General features: G+C 37.6%; 3 protein-coding genes across 6 annotated transcripts; all 3 read right to left on the bottom strand.

Annotated features, from left to right (window-relative positions):
• Positions 1-1041: 1041 nt before the first annotated feature.
• Positions 1042-7846, bottom strand: LOC109103969 (forkhead box protein I2-A-like). 4 transcript variants are annotated; one of them, XR_006161394.1, is made up of 8 exons: positions 7206-7846; positions 6892-6986; positions 6694-6744; positions 6204-6582; positions 5945-6121; positions 5717-5805; positions 4991-5635; positions 2623-2853 (listed from the first exon to the last, which is right to left on the bottom strand). XR_006161394.1 is itself a non-coding variant. In XM_019117305.2 (7 exons), exons 1-7 carry the CDS (start codon positions 7558-7560, stop codon positions 5624-5626), a joined length of 1158 nt encoding a protein of 385 aa, XP_018972850.2. In that variant the 5' UTR covers positions 7561-7846; the 3' UTR covers positions 4384-5623. The 4 variants fall into 4 exon arrangements, 2 of the variants coding, with proteins under 2 accessions (XP_042623972.1, XP_018972850.2); XR_006161395.1 differs by lacking the exon at positions 2623-2853 and adding an exon at positions 3073-3172; XM_019117305.2 differs by lacking the exon at positions 2623-2853 and having other exon boundaries at positions 4384-5635.
• A 1007-nt stretch (positions 7847-8853) lies between these two features.
• zgc:112964 (uncharacterized protein LOC503764 homolog) lies at positions 8854-14983 on the bottom strand. Its single transcript, XM_042768036.1, has 9 exons — positions 14831-14983; positions 11804-11924; positions 11679-11702; positions 11440-11573; positions 11083-11361; positions 10895-10990; positions 10657-10813; positions 9647-9729; positions 8854-9555 (listed from the first exon to the last, which is right to left on the bottom strand). The coding sequence occupies exons 2-9, from the start codon at positions 11853-11855 to the stop codon at positions 9475-9477; spliced, it is 906 nt and encodes a 301-aa protein (XP_042623970.1). The 5' UTR covers positions 11856-11924; positions 14831-14983; the 3' UTR covers positions 8854-9474.
• Positions 14984-15155: 172 nt separating this feature from the next.
• On the bottom strand, positions 15156-21836 carry LOC109046694 (sushi, nidogen and EGF-like domain-containing protein 1). The gene is made up of 18 exons (XM_042768075.1): positions 21731-21836; positions 21262-21354; positions 21106-21150; positions 19522-19563; positions 19325-19357; positions 19161-19199; positions 18943-18978; positions 18765-18821; positions 18571-18603; positions 18407-18445; positions 17509-17529; positions 17380-17406; positions 17159-17292; positions 16761-17057; positions 16578-16673; positions 16361-16502; positions 16190-16272; positions 15156-15973 (listed from the first exon to the last, which is right to left on the bottom strand). The coding sequence occupies exons 2-18, from the start codon at positions 21314-21316 to the stop codon at positions 15893-15895; spliced, it is 1260 nt and encodes a 419-aa protein (XP_042624009.1). The 5' UTR covers positions 21317-21354; positions 21731-21836; the 3' UTR covers positions 15156-15892.
• Positions 21837-22955: the final 1119 nt, after the last annotated feature.

Raw genomic sequence — 22955 nt, 5'->3', positions numbered from 1 at the left:
TACAGGTTTCAGTCTAAAAAATAACATTCCCATAAATTTGAAAATTATCAAATGGAATGCTCCCTTAAAGTTTCCTCTAACATTCTTTTTTTTTTTTTTAATATTCAAGAAATTAAATGTCCTGAGAATGTTTTCATAACTTACCGGGAACATAGTTATGTTAGCTGGGATTTTGATACACCATTAAATAAGCAGTGTAAATAAAAGTTCACAGACAAACTTTTGAACTCTCCAGATATGAAGCTGTGATGACTTGTCGAAATCAGCTGTATGCAAAGCGACAAGCGGAAAATGTCTCAGTCTCACCTACTGTTTTCATGCAGCTCAGCCTGAATGTAAGTTAATAAAAGAACGGGAAGTTGAATCTCTAGATAAACCAGCGGATCATATAAAGTAATTTACACCATCACCCAACTGAGTCTGTGCCATTCAACACCAGAGCTTGTACAGTAAATAAACAGGCTGAAAAACATCCCTGAGATAATGAGGACATTGAAGAGTTAAATGTGTTTGGCTTTTTGCAGAAAGCAATTAGGAGAGGACACAGTGGGGGCACAGATTAATTCAAACGCTCGATTAAACCTTAAATTCTTTTGATAAATAATTGTCAACTCAAGATGTTTGCTGGAGTTGAGCTGTTATGGGAAAAAGATGGGCGCTGGTTAAATTACTTTGAAATGTAGGGATTCAAAAAGCCTTTTTTGAACACATCAACCCATTTTCACTCAAATTTCAAGTGTAATCCGATCTTTCTGTGCTTCTGTTTAAAACTAAACTGTACTTTAGTGCAAAAGCTAATTAAAAGTTGTCAGTAAACTGCCTGTTTGATTGCAGCCATCCACAAACAAACAATATATAATTGCGAGCTACTGTAAACAAACTACATAAACATGCAAACATGTCTTAATTGCTGTTACAGTCTTGTGCATCTCTGTGGCCACCCGCTGATTGCGTGGGAACACTGAGATGCACTAGGTGTTTGTGTTTGTTGTGCCATTGAGCAGATAATGGGAAAACATGCATATAAACAGCAAATAAACAGAAACTGATGCTACAGACATTTTAGATATATGCATGTTTATTTACAAATCAAAAACATTCCATTTAAATAAAATATATCTACATTTGTTCTATGGTGGCCTAGGAAATAGACATGTGTGGACTTGTTAAGTATAACAGTTTGGTGTAACAATAGCAGAATAAATGTAAATGACGCACTTGCTGATGCATCCCAAAACACCAGGCAGTCTGAATGAAAATGAACTGTGCAACCAAGGTGAACATGTATAGAAATAAAGTCTAATGTAAGAACAGATTGTCCATGTACTCACAGAGCACATCAGAGGTTCACAAACTCTAAACTTCTGTTCCGTCCCGGCTGTATATGAGATTATTGACACTGAAATGGTTGGAGATTGAGTTGATCAAGCCACTGTTATTATGGGATGCTGAGTAGTAGTTTAGTCTGTTGCTGCTGAGATGGCCTGGTTCTGATGGAGGGGCAATTTCATGTCCTGACATGCTGTGCGTAAAATCCCCCAAGTGTCCAGAACTGACGTCTCTGCTTCTGATCCCGTTGCTGTTTCCAGCCACTATCGAGTTCATGTTACCGATAAAGTTGTTAAAACACGGGCTGTGCTCTGCGGATGGTGAAGGGGACGATTTGGGGTCGCTAGTGGTCGGAGAGTTTTGGAGGCTCTGCGGGGACGCGCTCATCAGACTAGACGTGTCCGCCAATTTGAGCGCGTCCTCGGACTTTACAGACAGGTTACTGGCGTTTCCGTCAGCTCTTCTCTTTCTCTTCCTTCTGAAGTTGCCGTTATCGAACATTTTCTCGCAGTTGGGGTCCAAAGTCCAGTAATTTCCTTTCCCTTTAAAGAAAAACGGAAAAAAAAATGTTAGCATATCACTGAACTCGAATGCGTAATAATTATGCACGCTTGACGAAGTCGAATTTTTGATCTGTGAATAAAGAACATTCAAACTTACCAGGGTCATCCTCATCCCGCGCGACTTTCTTGAAGCAATCGTTCAAGGACAGATTGTGTCTTATGGAGTTCTGCCATCCGGCTTTACTTTTCTTATAAAAAGGAAAGTTGTCCGCCACATACTGATAAATCTGACTGAGCGTCAGTTTCTTATCCTGCGCGTTCTGAATAGCCATCGCAATCAGCGCTGAATAGGAATAAGGCGGTCTGACCATCTTGAAAAGTTCTTGTTGACTTGAAATGGACAGCCAACTGAGATCTGCGCTTCCGAAGCCCGTGGGAGGAGGAAGAAACTGCCGCTGGTTCGACCCAAATCCTGACTGAATGTAAGAGCCTCCGTTCGGGCCTGAGAGATAGGGGGATGAGGTGATGCCCGGGCTGTTCATCCACAGGTAAGGGTTGGCTGTGGGTGACGTGTATTCGCCCAGGCCGTAGCTGGAAGGATGCGCGGGTGGCCTCTGCGCGTGGTGGTGGTGATGGTGGAGGTTCTGTTGGTACATGCTGAAGTTGGTGTCGCAGTACACGGTCATGTCCAGGATGTCCTGCGCGCTGTGGTGCTGGAGAGGACTGGTCTGCTGGCTCGACGGCTGCTGCCCGAACGCGTTCATAATCCGTTCTCCCTCTAGAAACATGAGTTTCACCGATCAGCACCGCTGAGTGTGCTCGTCTCGGAGGGTTTACTCGAGAGTGCCCGAGTGCGCGTCAGGGGAGGGGTATTTAAAATTAACCTGTCCGGGGAGCATGCAGTGAATGAACTGCTGCTTGGCAACCCCTCCCACTGTCACACTTCTCCTCACTTAACTTCATCCAATATGCATCAATCTGGCGTCGAGATCATTCATGTGATAAGCATCTGAGATTCAAGCTGAAATCGAAAAAGAAAAAAAAAAGAAGGAAAAAAAAAAGAAAAACGTGTTTAACAAAAGATTAAAACCAAGGATACTTATTAATTTAAAAAATAAAATAAAAAGAATAGGTTGTAGATAAGCGTGGTCAACCTTTAAATGTCTCAGGTATGTGTAGATACAACCCTTAAAATCTTGACTATATAAATAAATAAATAAATAAATAAATAAAACCCACTGAACTTTTTCACTGTTAATGCCCGGAGGGGAGAAATATACAGTTCGTACGATAGCGGGCATGTTGTCACACTGTAATGTGTTAGTTGTTTACGTTGGAATCTGCCATTGGAATAACAGGTTGTTAGCAGAATATAAGTAAAACGGTTTTAAAACGAAAAACAACTCAAGAAACATCCCAACTGTAAAACGTAGGTTAAAGCATAGAACCACTGTTTAAAAAAAATCGCAATACATTGCATTCATTTTAAAACGACTTGTCACTACCTGACATATATTTATTTTAAGTATAGCCTTAAACCTGCCATGAGTATTGACTGAATGTAGGCCTACGCTAGGTCAGTGTGGTTTATTGTGTTCCCTATCCAGCAGCTATAACACAAATTATGGAATTAAATTTCGGATCATCACAACCTTATTCTAATTTGAGACGATTGAATTCGATTATTGAAACCAACATATAGGCCTAAAACAACTGCTAGAGAAAATAAGCATTTGGACATTTGACTCAAAATCTCTGATGACAAACTTCTCGTCTATGTGGTCATGTTTTTGGTGGAAATTGTAGCGTTTATCAATTAAATGAGACGTTTAGTTTGGACAGAAGGTAATTATGTATTATCATCACTGAACATGAAATTAGTCTTAATTGGACGAAACTCCCCCACCCCCACTATATAAATGCAAATGAACAGGACATTCATCTGACGAGAACATCTAAAAACCAACCAACATGTAGAAAATGTTGGTCTACTCTGGAAATTATGGTCTACTCTGGAAATATTTCTCTCACTATAACTACTGTAATTTAATAATAGTCGTGAATATACATCTAGTCTGGTGAATATAATTAATAAAAATATGCATAATTATTTAAGATGTTTATATATTTTAAAAAATAAAATGTTATCTTGCTTAGTCTTTGTTAACTACGCCTAGTTAAAGAGTAAACAAACATTTAGGATAAAAATAAAATACCTGAACGAAATGATGGCGATGCTATTATTAGCTTACATCATGTGCACATCATTCACATTGTGATAAAGCTGATAAAAGTATTTAACGGGCAAAAAAAAAAAAAAGTATTTTACGGGCCTGGTGGAGGTGCACAGAGATGCTTCTCTATCGCCTCCTTCTGGAGGACATGAACATTTCAACTGTGTAAAATGGTGACAGATGCAGTAAAAATAAAAATACAAGACGTAGAAAATGACAGAAAATTACAGATGAGAAGTAGATCTTTTAATCTTTTCTTTTTGACATGAGACAAGTATTTAAAGAGCAGGTCAAATGGTATTTTAAAGTGACCTAATATTGTGTTGGAGTCCCCTACAACAGGTTTAAATGCATCTAAGATCAGAAAACATTGTATTTTCTCAGCATATACATTTAAAATTAGAATCATTTTTCAATGATTTCGAAACAATTCGTTGGAAGCAGTTCTGAGTTTAAGATCTGTAATCTGCTTCCATCAGCCTACTCTGCTCTGATTGGTCAGCTGGCCAAGTCTGTTGCGATTGGTCTTTCCGTATCCATCTTTTTCCTCAACGCGGAAGTAAGCCTATGGGTGAGACTTCCATTTCATTAGCCGCTATAGGTAAATAACGAGGAGAATAACAACGTGCAGTAAACGGTAAAACTGTTTGCAGTACAAACCAGTGTGTTCTTAATTAAGATAACTGATTAAAATAATATGATAGGACACATCAATTATCAATATCAAGCAGCAAAACTAACTGTTCTGGACGCAAATGTACTAGACCCATAAAATTTACAAATGGCGGCGCCCATTTTTACGTCCGGAAAAATGTGGATACAATGCTTCGGAAAGGATACGCCCATTAGCATAATTATTTTTTGGCTCCGGAGGGTTACTTAAACAAAGATGCTATATTCTTACAAAAATGGCATCGATATTACCTTATCAATTCGAGAAGAACATCTGAGACGGGACCGTGGCATAAACCTCTCTGAGTGGCCATTGCTAGAACCTCTGGGACCCAGCTGACTTTGCAGCCACCTCACTGTCCAGGGCAACTTTTGAGAGTGTGCAGTCATGACAAGGAGCTTGAAGACCAGATAGCCACTACAGAAAGTTCTGGTACCAGAGCAGCAAGACTGGGAGACCCAGAGCACCGTAGAAGGAACCTCTGGGACATCAAAATTTGGACTTGTGTGTAGCCATGAGAGGAACCACTGAGGAACCAGGGCAGTGGAGCTCTGAGACGAGGACGCCCGTTACATGCCTTTAAGCTGGCCATGGCAGGAACCTCTGGTGAGCAGTGCAGTTGAGACAGGGTCCTCTTGGACTGATACAGTCATGTTGTAGAGGCAGTGATGGGACAGAGACATATGCATGCCTAAGCGAGCAGCACCGCCAGACGGAAGTACTGCTGCTTCAAGCCATGGCACAAGACGCAACCATGGCCTGCCGGCCCCGCAAGACGCTGAGGCTTCACGGAGGGATGGAACGTCTTCCTGCCAGCCCGCAAGACGCAAAGCTGACAGGAGACTGGGGAAATGTCTGGGGTCGAAGCTCCTTTTCGCCACGACTTATATGGAGACCTGAAACATCACACCAAACAAAACATTAGCCTAAATACATTACACTACAAAAGCAAATGTGGCTGATCTCAGGCTCAGTACCTGAAACCAGTCGTGGTGAAGGATCTTCCCCAGATCGAGCCGTCCCTTAGGTTTATGCTGCAGGAGACTACAGATCAAACGGCAGCAGTCTGTGCAAAAACATGGAAGCGGCATCTCATTATGACCCGAAGCCTTTACATCTGCACTATTCACTTGTGAGATCAAATCTGGAAGAGCATTTGTATGATAATTGGAATCAGACTTCTTTTTATGTGATGAAGAGCTCACCCTTCGACAGTCTAGGCTCTGACCAAAGGTTTAGTTTGGTCTTCTGCAGGTCCTCGCCAGTTGGAAAATGGCCGAACAGCATGGCGAACAAGATGACACCAAGAGACCACGACATTGCAGACTTTGCATGGTACTTGCCCTTGACCCTGTACTCAGGAGGGTAGTACTCCATGGTGCCTGGAGGAAAGAGATTTCATCTCGTATGCAAGTTTGCATTACCAAAGCATTTCCTCTGTCAGCTTTGAGGGATAATTCATACCATACAATGTCGTGTAGGCGGACTTTCTCATGATGTCCCCACACCCAAAGTCAATCAACTTGACCTGCAGGGTGTCCTTGCTCACGATGAAGTTTTCTAACTTTATGTCACCATGGAATACGCCACGGCGACAACATGTGCGAGCTGCCTGCGTTGCCTGCCGCATGATGTGCCGAACTAAACCTTCATCAAGCCTGCCTCCGTGGCCCTCCAAGAAGCTGACTAAGTTCTCGCAGGGCGATGGACACTCGAGGACCATGACATAGTTGTCCCGAAGGTCCTGCCAGTCCAGCAGCTTTATAATCTCTGGCGCACTGGGTCCCTCGTTGGCCAGGAGTGTAAGGGCGATCTCCACAGGTAGGGGGTTTGGATGACCAGGCTAGAAGATGGACAGTTTTAAAATGGTTTGTTTACTTAAAAACCATTTATAGTCTGCGATTAAAGTTTACCTGAGATGTTTTAAATGAAAATAGTGAGTGAGATGCCTTACAATAGTTAGATATTCCATGTCGTGCGTCTTCATGACGTCTTTCACTGCCACCTGATCAACAAAACAAAAGTAAAACAGTTCACATGTGTGTAGATGTCATACAATTCCACTCATTAAACCTGAAGACTGTGGACAGGATGTGAAAAGGATGCGAAAAAAAAAAAACAGTTTCATAAGTTCTCATTTATTTGTACGTACCTTAAGGCCATCCTCCACACGACACGCTTCATGAACGACGCCAAACCCGCCTACCCCCAGACGATCACCGAGCTCATATCGGCACATAATGTCATCTATTAAAAGAGAAATAATTGCATTTGACACTTTTTATGTGGTTATTTTCAAGGGGACCTAAATAGTTTGGGTGAGGGAAAGCAAGGCCCTAGATATTTTATATATATATGAAAATCATCCTAGTGACAGTCTTTATTTAATAATTAATTATGCAATTAATGGATACTCATATCAAGGTTAATTTCTGTGTGTGTGTGTCACACAGTCATATCATTTACCATCAGCACTGCTGGCTGGCGATGGTGACTCAATAAGCTGCACCTCAGTCTGACCCGGGCGGATCATCTTGAGGTGTTTTCTGGCAGCTTTAAGGAAGGAGGGCAGCCTCCAGAACCTCTTTTCCCTATTCTTCTTCTTCTTCTCCTTCTCCTCCTCCTCCTCACCCCATGCCTCTCTCCGCTCCTCCTCCTCCCTCCTCTGGGCGTCTCCCTCACCGATATCGACAAGCGGCTCATCGCACGGATGTAAGTGTTGCTCCGCCTTGTCGGTGTCGGGTGTCGGGGGTGTACTGGACTGGTGATCGTACACCGCGCCATCATTCACCGGAATAACTCGAGAAATTCGCTGTCCCATCACTCAGATAACCGCTAACCACTCTCGTCTTCGAACACTACTACCAACCCACAAAATGTTTCACGGAATTCCATGGCTTTATATACCGCGCGCGCCAACATTCTAAACTTTTAAATGCGCTTTATGGCGTCATAATTGATGACGCACTGTCTTAATAATAATGACTTTGGATATGTAAATTACAGTACATACAAATAAGACAAAGATCATTAGCTAATGAAAACGAGGAAGAAGAAAAAGGTAAAGAAAAACGGTTATTAAGTTGTCATGACTACCTGCAATTAAATAGTCATATCGTGAAAAAAAAAAAAAAAAAAAAATGAATGTATAAAAATGTAAATGTATGTATGTTTTTTTTTTTATTCAGTAAGGTAAAAAGTAAACATTAACTAAAATAATAAAATATTGAAAATATTAAAATATATAAAGATTTATTTAAAAAAATATATTATATTAACACATAAAATAGGGTAAGAATAGGACCGTATGTTATCTTATGTGTTTCTAAAGTCTGACCAGCAGATGGAGACATGACTTTATCATGATCTTTGATACTGATATCTCACTGTGATATGATCTCTATCGCTTAGGTTGAGACAGTGAAACTTTCTCCGTCACTGTAATAAAAGTACATATATATGGGGAAATATTAAAAAATACAACAAATTGAGATCTCACCACCAACCTAAAACCTTGACATGAGCACGTAAATAAAATGCTTCTTCATGCTTGTTTACATAGTAACTTAAAAACGAGGTGTATTTGAGTGTAGTGTTTTAATAAAAACAAGACATATCGTGTGATTCAATTTATCCAACAGACAGCTCAGCATGTCCTGAAACAGCCTCGTGTGTGGGCTTTTTGTGTGTGTGTGTGTGTGTGTGTGTGTGTGTTTGTGTTGTGTGTGTGTGTGTGTGTGTGTGTGTGTTTGTGTGTGTGTGTGTGTGTGTGTGTGTACAGTAGGCCTATTAACATTGGCAATGTCATGTCAGCGTTTTCTGAATTAAAAAGCCCTGTGTGTAATCAGATAATAGTTTAAACAGTTTAAGTGTGAAACTGTCAGAGCGCATAATATTACAACTAGAATATCATAATAAATTAAAGAATCTCCTAATCTAATAAAATCACAAACAACTGGTTGTATTGCAAAGTTTTAGCATTTCATGTAGCCTACCCTGAGGGGAAAAAAAATGTGTATAAACAAATGTCACTCAGAAGTTACTAGAAAATTTCACAACTAATTATAAAGAAACAGTCAGTAACTGAATTAAGTATGAAATTATAAAGTAGAAAGACTGGAATAGTATTTTATGGACAATCTTTACAGCGTAAGTATCTCACTAACTCTCAATAAGCGTCTGTCTCCTCATGGTGAGAACATATACATTATATTTTATATTCATATATTCACATTATAAACATTTATAATTTGCTGTTACAGTTACCACACACCTCAGGATGTAACATCAACCTTTTCTGAGGAGAAAATTCAAAGCTAAAGCTAAATAGCAAAATGCTTCACTATATAACAACTAAACTGCTTCTTGCTTCAATATCTCATCAATAAAAGTTGATATTACAGTAAATATTATGATTTTCTAGTGAATGGAGCCATAGAGGAAGAACAGGTTTACTTCAAATATTCATATACTCTAGGTTATCTAGGTTAAACTCCTGCTACACGTCATTTGCATTTGAGAACACATGAATGTTCACCCTCCTGTAGAGTGACATTCCTGGAGACAATGACAAATGACAATGATTTACGTTCCATGTTAGATCTGTTTTTTTTTTTTTTTTTTTTTTTTTCCTCTGGCTTCCCTGTAAGTTTTATTTTAATGGTGGGTATATTTGATGTAAGAGATTTAATGAACAGGTCTCTGTTAGAATTTCTTTCCTTGTACGAGGCTGATATTACGGTTGAGTCTTTTGCACCCTTCTTAATTTCAGTTTGACGCTGTTTGGCAGCCCGTACTTGATCAGCTCCTGTTGTAGCTAAAATATAGATGGACAGAAAGATCAGAATGTCTATTAGCACCATTATTTGCATAGAAACATACTATGTTCTGTAGCAAGTGCAACTTACTTTCTCTAAAACAGTCTCAATGTTTGCACTCTCTCTTAGGTCTGAAAATGAAGTAACTCTCATTTGAATTCCTATGATGTTTTCTAAGGGAAACAATGCACACATAAATAGTATGTTTAATTAATCACAGGAATAGTTTACTCAAATGAAAATTTGCTTACAGTTTACTCACCCTCAGGCCATCCAAGGTGTAGATGAATTTGTTTTCATTGGAACAGATTTTGAGAAATGTAGCATTCCATCATTGCTCATCAATGAATCCTCTGCAGTGAATGGGTGCCGTCAGAATGAGAGTCCAAACAGCTGATAAAAACATCACAATAATCCACACGACTCCAGTCCATCAGTTAACATCTTGTAAAGCGAAAAGTTGAAATAAACAAATCAATCATTATGGTGTTTTAACTTCAAACCATTGCTTTTGGTTAGTCTTCAAAGTCCTCCATCCAAAATATTGCTTTCTCTAGTTATTAAAAAAAGTTGTCATTGATTGAATCAGAAGAGAAACATGCACAGATCAAGAACCTTTTGGAACCATTCAGAAGCAACAGTGTAAAGTTAAAACACCTTAATGATGGATTTGTTTCTCACAAACACAGCTTTTCACTTCACAAGACCTTATTTGATGGACTGGAGTGGTGTGGATTACTTGTAGATTTTTTTGTGATGTTTTTATCAGCTGTTTGGACTCTCATTCTGACGGCACCCATTCACTGCAGAGCATCCATTGGTGAGCAAGTGATAGAATGCTACATTTCTCCAAATCTAATAAAGAAACAAACTCATCTACATCTTGGATGGCCTGAGGGTGAAACTATTAAAACTTGTTTATTTGCTTGTTTCTGGGTGCACTGGGTACATTTTGCATCTGGGTGCATTGTAGCATTTGGCAGACGCTTGTAGCATGCATGTTCTCTGGAAACTGAACCAGTGACTTTGGCATTGTAGTGCATGCTGAGCAACAGGAACCTTGATATTATGCCACACCTAACTACAATTTAATTGTGTACCTTGTAGATTGTTTTGATCTGGTCCACCTTCCACCCTGAAGGCCCATCGGCCTGGAACATTGACATTGGTGGAATTCTTGAGGTTTGGAGTAAAGCTCCCATTGTCTGACCCAGGAATCTTAAAGTAGGCCGTGGAGTTTATTGTGTCATAACCAGCCTGTACAAACAAGGAAAACACATATTATTGAGAGAAATTATCAAGTCATATTTGTTCCACTGATACAGAATCTTGTTTTACCTGCACATTATTATATCCCACAGCACAGTCACCATAATTCATGAGAATAAAAGACAAATCACTGCCCGAGATCAAAACCACTTGAAACGATGTTTCCTGCAAAGTTGGGGAACATTGATTGTCATGCATCTCTGGAAATATCACATTTGTAACCTTGAGCCTGGAGGAGTTATGACAAACTAACTCACTGTGCCAGAGTGGTAAAAGTACGCAACTCTATCCCAAGTTGCAACAAGGACACATTTAGCCGTGAAGCTCAGACCTGGGAAGTACTGGTTTATATCTCGAGTGGCACGAGTGAGAACACTCCCGGTTGAGTATTGCTGATATGAGATGATGCCATTTATACTGACGTCAACGTCGGTCCAGAGGGGAGCAATGATGTCTTCGCTTCCATTGATGGGAAAGTATTGAGAAATAAACTGTGATGAAGGCTGGTTGAATGTAAGGTGTCCGTTATTGTTAACCTAAGTAATAAAAGATATTAGTTATCCATGCCACATTTGAATCATTCACAGTTTGTATTAACAGAACTAGATTCTCACATATGTCCTGTTGTACATACGCCCGAAGAACACAAAAGGACTCCACAGGTTGATAAGCGTGGAGTTTTCATCCTCAACGGTAATATTAACAGTGTCTCCTGCCACTGAGCCGAATGGATAGAATATCGCTGGCGCTGCAAGTAAAAATGGACAATTTCAAGCTCAGTTCATGTTAACTTCATACAGTTCATTCTGACTTTTTATGTGTTCTAGTTCTAAGTTCTAAGGTCAATAAATACCTGCCTGTGCTTCTGTTACCCTGCCTGTTGAAGAAAAAGGTTACATTTGAATATGATTCTTATAGACAGTACATCGTCTTTGCCATATAATGAAGGACATTATTCAAATGGATGTTAAAACTCACTCAGTGACAGGACTGATATGAACACCAGCAGATAATGTGAAACTGGAGACATTCTCACAATAAATATTTGGATGAGATCAGAGATACCAGAATGCCACTGCTATAAATTCATACAGAGCAACTAGAACACAAGAGAACAAAGCCATCTTAATACATTTTTTGATTTAAAAGTTATACAAACACTTGTCTCTTCAGATTAAAAAAGACAATATCATATTACAGGGTTCCTACACATTTTTAATTTCAAAATTCAAGACTCAAATTTACAAGCCTCTTAGTAGATTTTCAGAAAAGTTATTTTCAGCTTTATATTTGATAGATTCTGCAGAACAGTCATCTGTAAATATATTTATTTTCTCAGGTTCTTTTTTAGTTGAATTTCTCTAAGTGACTGCACAGAGCACATAAAAAAAAATGATTTAAAATGTTTTTTGCATGCTTACAAATTACAATTTCTAGTTTTATATATAACCTATTTCATTTGTGTGTCACTGCCACAATTGATGTTTAATTAACAAGCTTCGGGAGGAGCATGTTCAGATAATCAATCAATTCAGCACAGGTGGAGCTCGTCTAGATAATCAACTAGCACGATACGTATATATATATATATATACACAGACACACACACATAGATAGATAGATAGATAGATAGATAGATAGATAGATAGATAGATACAAACCCGATTCCAAAAAAGTTGGGACACTGTACAAATTGTGAATAAAAACAATGCAATGATGTGGAAGTTTCAAATTTCTATATTTTATTCAGAATACAACATAGATGACATATCAAATGTTTAAACTGAGAAAATGTATCATTTTAAGGGAAAAATAAGTTGGTTTTAAATTTCATGGCATCAACACATCTCAAAAAAGTTGGGACAAGGCCATGTTTACCACTGTGTGGCATCCCCTCTTCTTTTTATAACAGTCTGCAAACGTCTGGGGTCTGAGGAGACAAGTTGCTCAAGTTTAGGAATAGGAATGATGTCCCATTCTTGTCTAATACAGGCTTCTAGTTGCTCAACTGTCTTAGGTCTTCTTTGTCGCATCTTCCTCTTTATGATGTGCCAAATGTTTTCTATGGGTGAAAGATCTGGACTGCAGGCTGGCCATTTTCAGTAGCCGGATCCTTCTTCTACGTAGCCATGATGTTGTAATTGATGCAGTATGTGGTTTGGCATTGTCATGTTGGAAAATGCAAGGTCTTCCCTGAAAGAGACAACGTCTGGATGGGAGCATATGTTGTTCTAGAACTTGGATATACCTTTCAGCATTGATGGGTGCCTTTCCAGATGTGTAAGCTGCCCATGCCACATGCACTCATGCAACCCCATACCATCAGAGATGCAGGCTTCTGAACTGAGCGCTGATAACAACTTGGGTTGTCCTTGTCCTCTTAAGTCCGGATGACATGGCATCTCAGTTTTCCAAATAGAACTTCAAATTTTGATTCGTCTTACCACAGAACAGTTTTCTACTTTGCCACAGTCCATTTTAAATGAGCCTTGGCCCAGAGAAAACGCCTGCGCTTCTGGATCATGTTTAGATATGGCTTCTTTTTTGACCTATAGAGTTTTAGCCGGCACACATCCTGTATGTGATGCAGTGCCGTCTTAGGGCCCAAAGATCACGGGCATCCAGTATGGTTTTCCGGCCTTGACCCTTACGCACAGAGATTGTTCTAGATTCTCTGAATCTTTGGATGAAATTATGCACTGTAGATGATCATAACTCCAAAATCTTTGCAATTTTTCTCTGAGAAACTCCTTTCTGATATTGCTCCACTAGTTTTCGCCACAGCATTGGGGGAATAGGTGATCCTCTGCCCATCTTGACTTCTGAGAGACACTGCCACTCTGAGAGGCTCTTTTTATACCCAATCATGTTACCAATTGACCTAATAAGTTGCAAATTGGTCCTCCAGCTGTTCCTTATATGTACATTTAACTTTTCCGGCCTCTCATTGCAACCTGTCCCAACTTTTTTTGAATGTGTAGCTCTCATGAAATCCAAAATGTGTAGCTCTCATGAAATCCAATATTTGGCATGACATTTCAAAATGTCTCACTTTCAACATTTGATATGTTATCTATATTCTATTGTGAATAACATATTAGTTTATGAGATTTGTAAATTATTCCATTCCTTTTTTACTCACAATTTGTACAGTGTCCCAACTTTTTTGGAATCGGGTTTGTATATAGACAACAAGCACGCCATATATATTTACTATTTGCTCAGTCCGATTATGTAAGTGCAGACTCTTGAATCTTACCATGAAGAAAACTAAAGCATTAATAGAGATCTACTTGCTCAAAATTTGGCTTTCCTTATGGTAGTACCTCTAATATCAAGGCCTAATGTCCAAATTAACACATTCTCTATGGTAACAGAGAAACCGTAGCACGAAATGGGCTGTGTTCATTTGCCAAGTTCAAGGGTCTATAAAAAAAAAAAAAAAAGACTTGTACTGTTTTATAAAAAAAGTGTTCAAAAGTTCCCTTTTGTTAGGGCAATACATCATATTTTTAAGGCCTGATGGAACAATAGGTGGCTCAGTGTGCATTGTCCTATATACAGTATAAAAGTTACTCGTGCGCACACAGTTTATTTTTTATTTTTGCAAAGGTCCTTTTACAAGCTATTTAATACGGTGGTAAGAATGTTGTGTGAAGAAACCCAAAATGCTTATAACCTGCATTTTTGCATAACGTAACAGTGCACTTTGAATTCATTCAGTCATGTTTGACAATCACTGAAAAATCACTAAACAGCTGCCATGAAAACACACTTTTTTATATGACACGTTTATTTGAATTAAATTCTTAATTTTCTATTACAGAAAACTAAATAAGGGCAAAAGTTCCATGCTCTGCTTTCTTTTTTTTTCATGCTTTTCAAGACCTGGAAATCAGATTTCCATACTTTTTCAAACTACGTTTAGAAACCCTGATATACATACATAACATTAGAAATAAGTTATCAAAACACCATATAGACAAAAAGCTAGACAGTACTTACTTCAGACGGCTTCATATGGAGTATGTTCTTGTACTTGCATTGCTGTAGGTTAAAATCTGGCCCTAATTATCATAGCACCAAAGGGAGGGACATGTTCAGGGCGAACAATGACTGACCTTTTCACAGTAAAACTCAATGTTCTACATTCTTCTACTAATGCTAAACAACAAGAGTCTCCATTGAGTTTGTATTTTTTGTTTTTTCTTTTGTCAAGATTTCATCCCATTACAGTTGTGTCTGGGTGAATTCCTTGTGCTAGATTAAATCAAGAAATCATAAAGGTCATGCTGTAATTTGCAAAGAAAAACAGTCTTATAGTGGAGTGTTTTGAGTATATCATTTATTAGTGATAATAAAAGCAGTTTGGAACAGAACAGCAGAACTTTGAAAAAGAAAGGAGAAAAAGCTTCCTGTACTGTTTGTAATTGATGTCAAAGGCTGGGCATCAAATCAAACTCTACACTATTTTGGCATCAAACCATCTTTAATGTGGCAGAAGAAAGACAAGTTAGACAGGTGCCAACATAAACAGGTTGTATGACATGCATTCATCCTCAAAAACTATAAACAAAACTTTAAAATGATGACCCAGACTACATTAATTATGAGGAGTTTGCACATTATGTTTCCATCTGTGCAAAACCAACTGAAAACTGCTGTACTAAAGTACTGGTAACATCCTTTTCACAGTAAGTCGATTACGTGAAGGAATTTTGGATGAGTAATGTTTCTAGTAAATGGAGATGTAGAAGAACAGGTTTAATTTCATTTTTCAAATACTACAGATCAGTTTGATTAGATAAAACAGGGAGAATAAAAAGCACAATTTATTCAAGCTAAATGAACATGTTATATAACTCATTTTTATACATCATTTTATTATTTGTGCTGAATCATATGTGTGCATCAGTGATTAATGTGTTAAAAAAATTAATGATGTTGAAGAGTGAAAAAACATAAAGGGTCCCTTCCTGTAGAGTGACATTCCTCTCGTTTCTACATCAGTTTCTACATCTTCAATAGCAACAGCATTGAGATCAAGTTTTAATTCCCATCCATGTATTAAGGATTTATCTTTTGGAGTTTTCTTAACTTTAGCTCAAATTTACTTGACACTCCATATTTGATCAGCTCTTGTTTTATCTGAAACAAAGATGGACAAACCAATCAAAATGTGTTTTATTTCCATTCTACTCTACTGGTCATAGTTACTGGTAAAATTTCTCAGAGTAAAAAATAGAAAAGGCCACAAATTCAAATATGTAAGATAAGAGACAAAGGTTTCTTTTCCCCCCTAAAAGACAGAAAAGGGCTTGCAATGACTTCCAAATGACTTTTATTATGAAAAGTGCAACTTGCTATCTGCAAAACAGCATCACTGTTTTCTCTCTGTGTTAGGTTTGAAAATGACTGAAGTTTCATTTGAACTCCTATGACGGTTTCTAAAAGGACACACACACATAATAAGACATTCTAACATGATATAAACAAACTGATAATGGTAAAACATAATTTTGATTAAAGTTCTACCTGATCCGTTGTTCACAAGAAAGGCCCAACGCCCCGGAACACCTACGTTAGTCGTGTTCTTGAGGTTCGGGATGGAGTAGCCACCATATGGATCATAATGAATTTGATAGTAGTCAGTGGAGCCTTTTGTGTCATATCCAGCCTATCAAAATCAATCAAATGTTATTACATACAGAGCTAGTAAATCATTATTTCAATACTGTAATGTTTGTTTTACCCCCACTGCATCTGGTATCCCAGCACAGTCACCATAATGTATCTGAATGTAAGAAAAACCACCATCTGAAATTAAAACCGCTTGAACTGTGATTGCCTGAAAAGAAAAGAAACAACATCAAGATTCATAGTTTATACAGCCTTCAGTCTTGTCCCTGAAAAAAGAAAGAAAGGAACTATTTACCGGGCCTGAGTGTTGATTAAATACATTCATATCCCATGTAAGCACATAGTCCCATGTTGCAACAAAGACCCAAGAAGCAGTGAAGTCCCTTCCAGGGAAATACTGGTTTATATCCTGAGTGGCACGAGTGAGAACACTTCCACTGGTGTACTCCTGATATGAATATTTACCTATACCAAGGTCATCAAGGTCAGTCAAGAGCGGAGCAATGTAATCTACAGCTCCATATGCGGGAAAAGGGTAAGGGTTTGTTTCTGGTAGAGAGTGGTTAAATGTAAGGAGTCCGTTATTATTAACCTGAAATAAGAGAAATCAGTTCAAATACAGCAGTAAACTATGAACTGGCGGATCACAACATTTGCATTCATATTAGACTGGCCATAGAACTGGATTCTTACGTATATGCTGTTGTATGTGCGGCCAAAGTATGTAAATGGGGTGGAGAAGACAACATGGTAGTAGGTATCACCACCATTTTCAAGAATTTTAATGTCCCCTGCCTTCGCGCCGAATGGATAAAATATTGCTGGTGCTGATGAGAGAAAGAACACAAATTCAGAAATCTGAATCTTGTAATTACAGTGGTTCCGACAAAAACAATTAAAAAGTGGATAAATACCTGTCCATGGAGTTGTTGTTGCAGCGGCTGTTAAAGAATAATAGTGTTTAATTATAAAACACTTCTGTAAATAACAGTAAAAAACACATTGCATAGTCATACGATGAGTCTTTAATCAATCATTATTACTTGTTGAGACTGTGGTGGTTTCTGAAAGAATGAACACAAATTAAAACACAGTAAAATACTGTTCATCATGGTCTCACTTCATCGGTGGAGTTTTTATATATTTCCTACTAAAACGGGAAGCATTTGGGGCATTTGGCTATAATTATTTAATTAGATGACAGCGTTGTTGGTTCAGGTGTTGCTGTAATGACTGTTGAAGAAAAGAGTATTAAATTATAAAACACTTCTGTAAAATACATAACATCATTTCATGGGCTTATAATATTTGACCTATTTCCACTCTTCAGATGTCCCATACTTAAGAAATAAACACAAATCCACACACATTTTAGCTAATATTTTATTTAATAGGATTTTTTAGATATTTTTGGAGAATATATTTTTATGAGTAAAAATATCCATGCCCTTGGTTCCACTTTATTGACGTTGAATGTTTGCACTGAAAGCAATGGGCTTTAGTGGCCGCATCAGTAAATAGCAGGTTTTGAGAAAAACATTTTTAATTCAAAGGTCTGTATCTACCTGCTGCTGCTGTTGTTATTTCAGGTGTTGCTGTAATTTCTATTAAAGAAAAGGAACATAAAATTACAGCAATCTTTTGTAAACTGTAAAATGTAAACAAAAATGTTTTTAAATTTTAAAACATTGTTTTAATTTTTTTTTAAAGATGTGCAGTTTTGTTACCTGATGTGGTTTCTGTAGTGGTTTCTGGAAGAATGAACACAAATACAAACACCATTAACTACCTTATGAACTCACTTGATGAGTGCAAAAAAATAAAAATAAAAAATAAAATCTCTCCTATAGATGATGCTCATTGCTCACTGATTTCTTAGGTTCATAATAGAAGACGTTTTTTAAAAACACATTTGGTTCTAATTCAAAGGTCTATGCGTACCTTTCAGTGTTGTTGTTGGTGCAGTTGTTGTTGTAGTTTCTATTAAAGAAAAAGAGCAAAAAATTATAACAAACTTCTGTAAACTACATTAGAAAAAATTAAACCAAACAAAAAATGCAGCATAACCGTATGATGATTTTTTAAATCACTTGCAGTTTTATTACCTGGTGTGACTGATGTAGTTTCTGTAGTGGTTTCTGGAAGAATGAACACAAACACCACAGAATACCTCATGAACTCACTTGACAACTGTGGTTTTCTTTCCTGGTAAAGATTCTCACTGATTTTTCAGGGGGGACTTAAAAAAAAAAAAAAAAAAAAAAACATATCTAGTTCTAATTCAAAAGTCTACAAGTACCTAATGTTGTTGTTGTTGGTGGTGGTAGTGGTGGTGATGGTACAGCTGTTGTACTTTCTATTAAATAAAAAGAGCATAAAATTACAACAAGCTTCTGTAAAAATCATATGAAAGAAATTAAATCCAAAAATGCTCCATAGCAGTATGATGATTCTTTTATCACTCGCAGCTTTATTACCTGCCGTGAATGATGTCGTTGCTAATATAGTGGTTTCTTGAAGAATGAACACAAATACAAACCCCAATAAATACCTTATGAACTCACTTGATGAGTGCAAAAAAATATATAATAATCTCTCCTATAGACAATGGTCCTTACTCACTGATTTCATAGGTTCATAATGGGAGATGTTTTTTAAAAACACATTTTGTTCTAATTCAAAGGTCTGTACGTACCTGTCAATGTTGTTGTTGGTGCAGGTGTTGTTGTAGTTTCTATTAAAGAAAAAGAGCATAAAATTATAACAAACTTCTGTAAACTACATTATAAAAAATAAAAACAAACAAAAAATGCTGCATAACCGTATGATGATTTTTTTAATCACTTGCAGTTTTATTACCTGGTGTGACTGATGTAGTTTCTGTAGTGGTTTCTGGAAGAATGAACACAAACACCACAGAATATCTCATGAACTCACTTGACAACTGTGGTTTTCTTTCCTGGTAAAGATTCTCACTGATTTCTCAGAGGGGATGTTTTTTTTTTTGTTTTTTTTTTAAACAGATCTGGTTCTAATTCAAAAAAATCTACAAGTACCTGGTAATGTTGTTGTGTTTGGTTCAGGTGTTGTTGTAATGCCTGTTTAAGTGAAAAAAAAAGTGAAAGTGAAAGTCGTGACATTTGCCAAGTATTGTAACCCATACTCGGAATTGGTGCTCTGCATTTAACCCATCCAAGTGCACACACACAGCAGTGAGAAGTGAACACACCGTGAAGTGGGCAGCTATATCCAGCGCCCGGGGAACAACTGGGGGTTTAGTGCCTTGCTCAGCCATGGGTATTGAGGGTGGAAGAGAGCGCTGTTCATTCACTCCCACCCACAACTCCTGCCAGCACCGAGACTCGAACCTGCGACCTTCCGGTTACAAGTCCAACTCTCTAACCATTAGGCCACAGCTGCCCCATGTTTTATTTTTTTTAATGTTTTTTTAAAAAAACATTATTACATTTAGAAGAAATACATTTATAAATCGTGGTCTAATGGTTAGAGAGTTTGACTTCCCACTGCTCCAGGTGTGCGTTCACGGTGTGTGTGGGGTCACCATACTTGGCTGTTTGTCATGTCACTTCACTTCATTTTATACACAGCTCTCTGGAATAGTTGATTCTGATTGGTCAGTTATGACAAGATAACAATCTTCTTGCCAGAATGATTGTTTTGTATGGTGTAATGGATTTAATATACTAAACTGGTAAGATTTATAAATGTATTTCTTCTAAAATAACATTTTATCTCCTTTAATGTGGCGAAAAGCTGTGTAATTAGTGATACTACTGTACATTATGCCTTAACCCTTTAACTGTCACCTGTGGGACGCTTGGCGCTCTTTTTTTTTTTTTGTCCTTTGTCTCTATGAAATCTTTTAGTAATCATCATAAATTATGTATCATTTGAAAGCTTAGAAACATTCATCCCGTGAAAACCATTTTGAAATCGGACATTGCGTTACCATGGAAATGGTACTTTAAAATCTTATAGCTGTCTCCTCCCTCTTAGTGGGCAGTGTCAAGTGTCATATTACAAAATGATCATATTACATAGAATAAAAACTTTTATGATCTTGGCAACAAACATATAATTGGAAAGGTCTGAGTCTCAGGATTCCATATTTGGTGGTTATTTTGAAATCTAGAGAAAAATTCATTAAACAAAATTCAAAGGATTTTTGATGGCACCCAGTGGCTGTTTGTGGCATGACGCGCTAAATAAAATCTCACAGGAACCTCATTTTTTTTCATATCAACTTCAAATTTGTAACATAACTTATTCAGACACAAGGCTTTAATTTTATACCAATTGTAGAGTAAAACCTGTTATGTAAAATATTTATAATAAATAAAATAAAATAAAATTAATATAGCGCATTTTATTTACAGTACATTTAAACTTCTATAACTTTTTGATACTTAATTTTTTGGAAAAAATTCCACTTTTGACAAAATCTGCTAATTTTCTTCTTTAAAAAGAGCAACCTTAGGTCACTTAAATGCCTATAGTGCACTTAAATGCCTATTTTAAAAAATGGGGGTGACAGTTAAAGGGTTAAATGTCCACCTGGTCTGAACTTCATCTAAGCTTAAAGACATTTGTTAGGAACTGTTTTTCTTTGAGGAAAGTACCTTCTGTTGATAATGTTATTGGTGCAGATGTTGATTGTGTTCTGGCTGTCAAGGAGAAAGAGAGATTATTAAATTCCAAAACACACATTTGTTTGTCACATGTTTTTAGTCTTTTTCACGTTAAGACCGATAATCAAACGGATAACAAAATCTTACTCAGTGACAGGACTGATATGAACACCAGCAGAGGCTGTGAAACCAGAAACCTCATGATGAAGTCAGAGATAAAACCACAATGTAGAAGTCCTTCTGTAATCAGAAAGAGCTTTATTCTCACTAAGCAAATGGTAATCTGGAATATCAGAAATAATAATAACTTATTAAAAATGAGATATTTCCAGATTTGAAATTCAATATAAATTGTCTGAAATACATATTAAAGCCTAATTACACCTATATAACGTGGAAGATGATTTCATTCTGAATATTATTCATGTATAAAGGTAAATATTTTTTGTACACTGATATCTTCTATCATATTGCTTCTATTGTTTTATCATCTTCTATTTTATAAAATCATAAACATGATAAGCAACTTAACTGCACAATCCATTACACATGTAAGGATAAATTGAAAGAGCATATACAGTAGCTTAGTAATATTAAATAGAAAGATTTGACTTACCTCATACAGCTTCTTCTGAGCTGGTCTTGCATCTGCTGTGAGTTAGCAGGAAGTTTCATGAGTTATTAAGCACGTCCTGGCACTGTTTACAGGGAAACATCTCCTGGAATGGAAGAAAAAAAAAGGTTTTGTTGGAATTTGGACTTATAACCCGAAGGTCGCAGGTTTGAGTCTCGGTGCTGGCAGAACTTGTAGGTGGGAGGGAGTGAATGAACAGCGCTCTCTTCCTCCTCAATACCCATGGCTAAGTGCCCTTGAGCAAGGCACTGAACCCCCAGTTGCTCCCCGGGCGCTGGATATACAGATGCTGGTCATATAATTAGAATATCATCAAAAAGTTGATTTATTTCACTAATTCCATTCAAAAAGTGAAACTTGTATATTATATTCATTCATTACACACAGACTGTTATATTTCAAATGTTTATTTCTTTTAATTTTGATGATTATAATTGACAACTAAGGAATATCCCAAATTCAGTATCTCAGAAAATTAGAATATTGTGAAAAGGTTCAATATTGAAGACACCTGGTGCCACAATCTAATCAGCTAATTAACTCAAAACACCTGCAAAGGCCTTTAAATGGTCTCTCAGTCTCGTTCTGTAGGCTACACAATCATGGGGAAGACTGCTGACTTGACAGTTGTCCAAAAGACGACCATTGACACCTTGCACATGGAGGGCAAGACACAAAATGTCATTGCAAAAGAGGCTGACTGTTCACAGAGCTCTGTGTCCAAGCACATTAATAGAGAGGCGAAGGGAAGGAAAAGATGTGGTAGAAAAAAAGTGTAAAAGCAATAGAGATAACCGCACCCTGGAGAGGATTGTGAAACAAAACCCATTCAAAAATGTGGGGGAGATTCACAAAGAGTGGACTGCAGCTGGAGTCAGTGCTTCAAGAACCACTACGCACAGACATATGCAAGACATGGGTTTCAGCTGTCGCATTCCTTGTGTCAAGCCACTCTTGAACAACAGACAGCGTCAGAATGGGCTAAAGACAAAAAGGACTGGGCTGCTGCTGAGTTGTCCAATGTTATGTTCTCTGATGAAAGTAAATTTTGCATTTCCTTTGGAAATCAGGGTCCCAGAGTCTGGAGGAAGAGAGGAGAGGCAGACAATCCACGTTGCTTGAGGTCCAGTGTAAAGTTTCCACAGTCAGTGATGGTTTGTTGTGCCATGTCATCTGCTGGTGTTGGTCCACTGTGTTTTCTGAGGTC

This window comes from Cyprinus carpio, chromosome A12, assembly GCF_018340385.1.
Source record: "Cyprinus carpio isolate SPL01 chromosome A12, ASM1834038v1, whole genome shotgun sequence".
In the NCBI taxonomy this organism is placed as follows: Eukaryota; Metazoa; Chordata; class Actinopteri; order Cypriniformes; family Cyprinidae; genus Cyprinus; species Cyprinus carpio.
This window is presented reverse-complemented; position numbering and strand designations above follow the sequence as displayed.

Excerpts from the sequence above, each read along its gene's own strand:
- zgc:112964 (XM_042768036.1), bottom strand. The coding sequence starts at position 11,855 with ATGTCTCCAGTTTCACATTATCTGCTGGTGTTCATATCAGTCCTGTCA. Across the intron at positions 11,362-11,439 it reads GTATGTACAACAGGACATAT|GTTAACAATAACGGACACCT; the intron begins GTGAGAATCTAG and ends TTTATTACTTAG. Across the intron at positions 9,730-10,656 it reads AGATCAAAACAATCTACAAG|AAAACATCATAGGAATTCAA; the intron begins GTACACAATTAA and ends TGTTTCCCTTAG.
- LOC109046694 (XM_042768075.1), bottom strand. The coding sequence starts at position 21,316 with ATGAGGTTTCTGGTTTCACAGCCTCTGCTGGTGTTCATATCAGTCCTG. Across the intron at positions 19,200-19,324 it reads AACTACATCAGTCACACCAG|AAACTACAACAACACCTGCA; the intron begins GTAATAAAACTG and ends TTTCTTTAATAG. Across the intron at positions 17,407-17,508 it reads AACCACCACAGTCTCAACAA|CCGCTGCAACAACAACTCCA; the intron begins GTAATAATGATT and ends ATTCTTTAACAG.
- LOC109103969 (XM_019117305.2), bottom strand. The coding sequence starts at position 7,560 with ATGGGACAGCGAATTTCTCGAGTTATTCCGGTGAATGATGGCGCGGTG. Across the intron at positions 6,987-7,205 it reads GCCAGCCAGCAGTGCTGATG|ATGACATTATGTGCCGATAT; the intron begins GTAAATGATATG and ends CTCTTTTAATAG. Across the intron at positions 6,583-6,693 it reads ACATGGAATATCTAACTATT|CCTGGTCATCCAAACCCCCT; the intron begins GTAAGGCATCTC and ends TCCATCTTCTAG.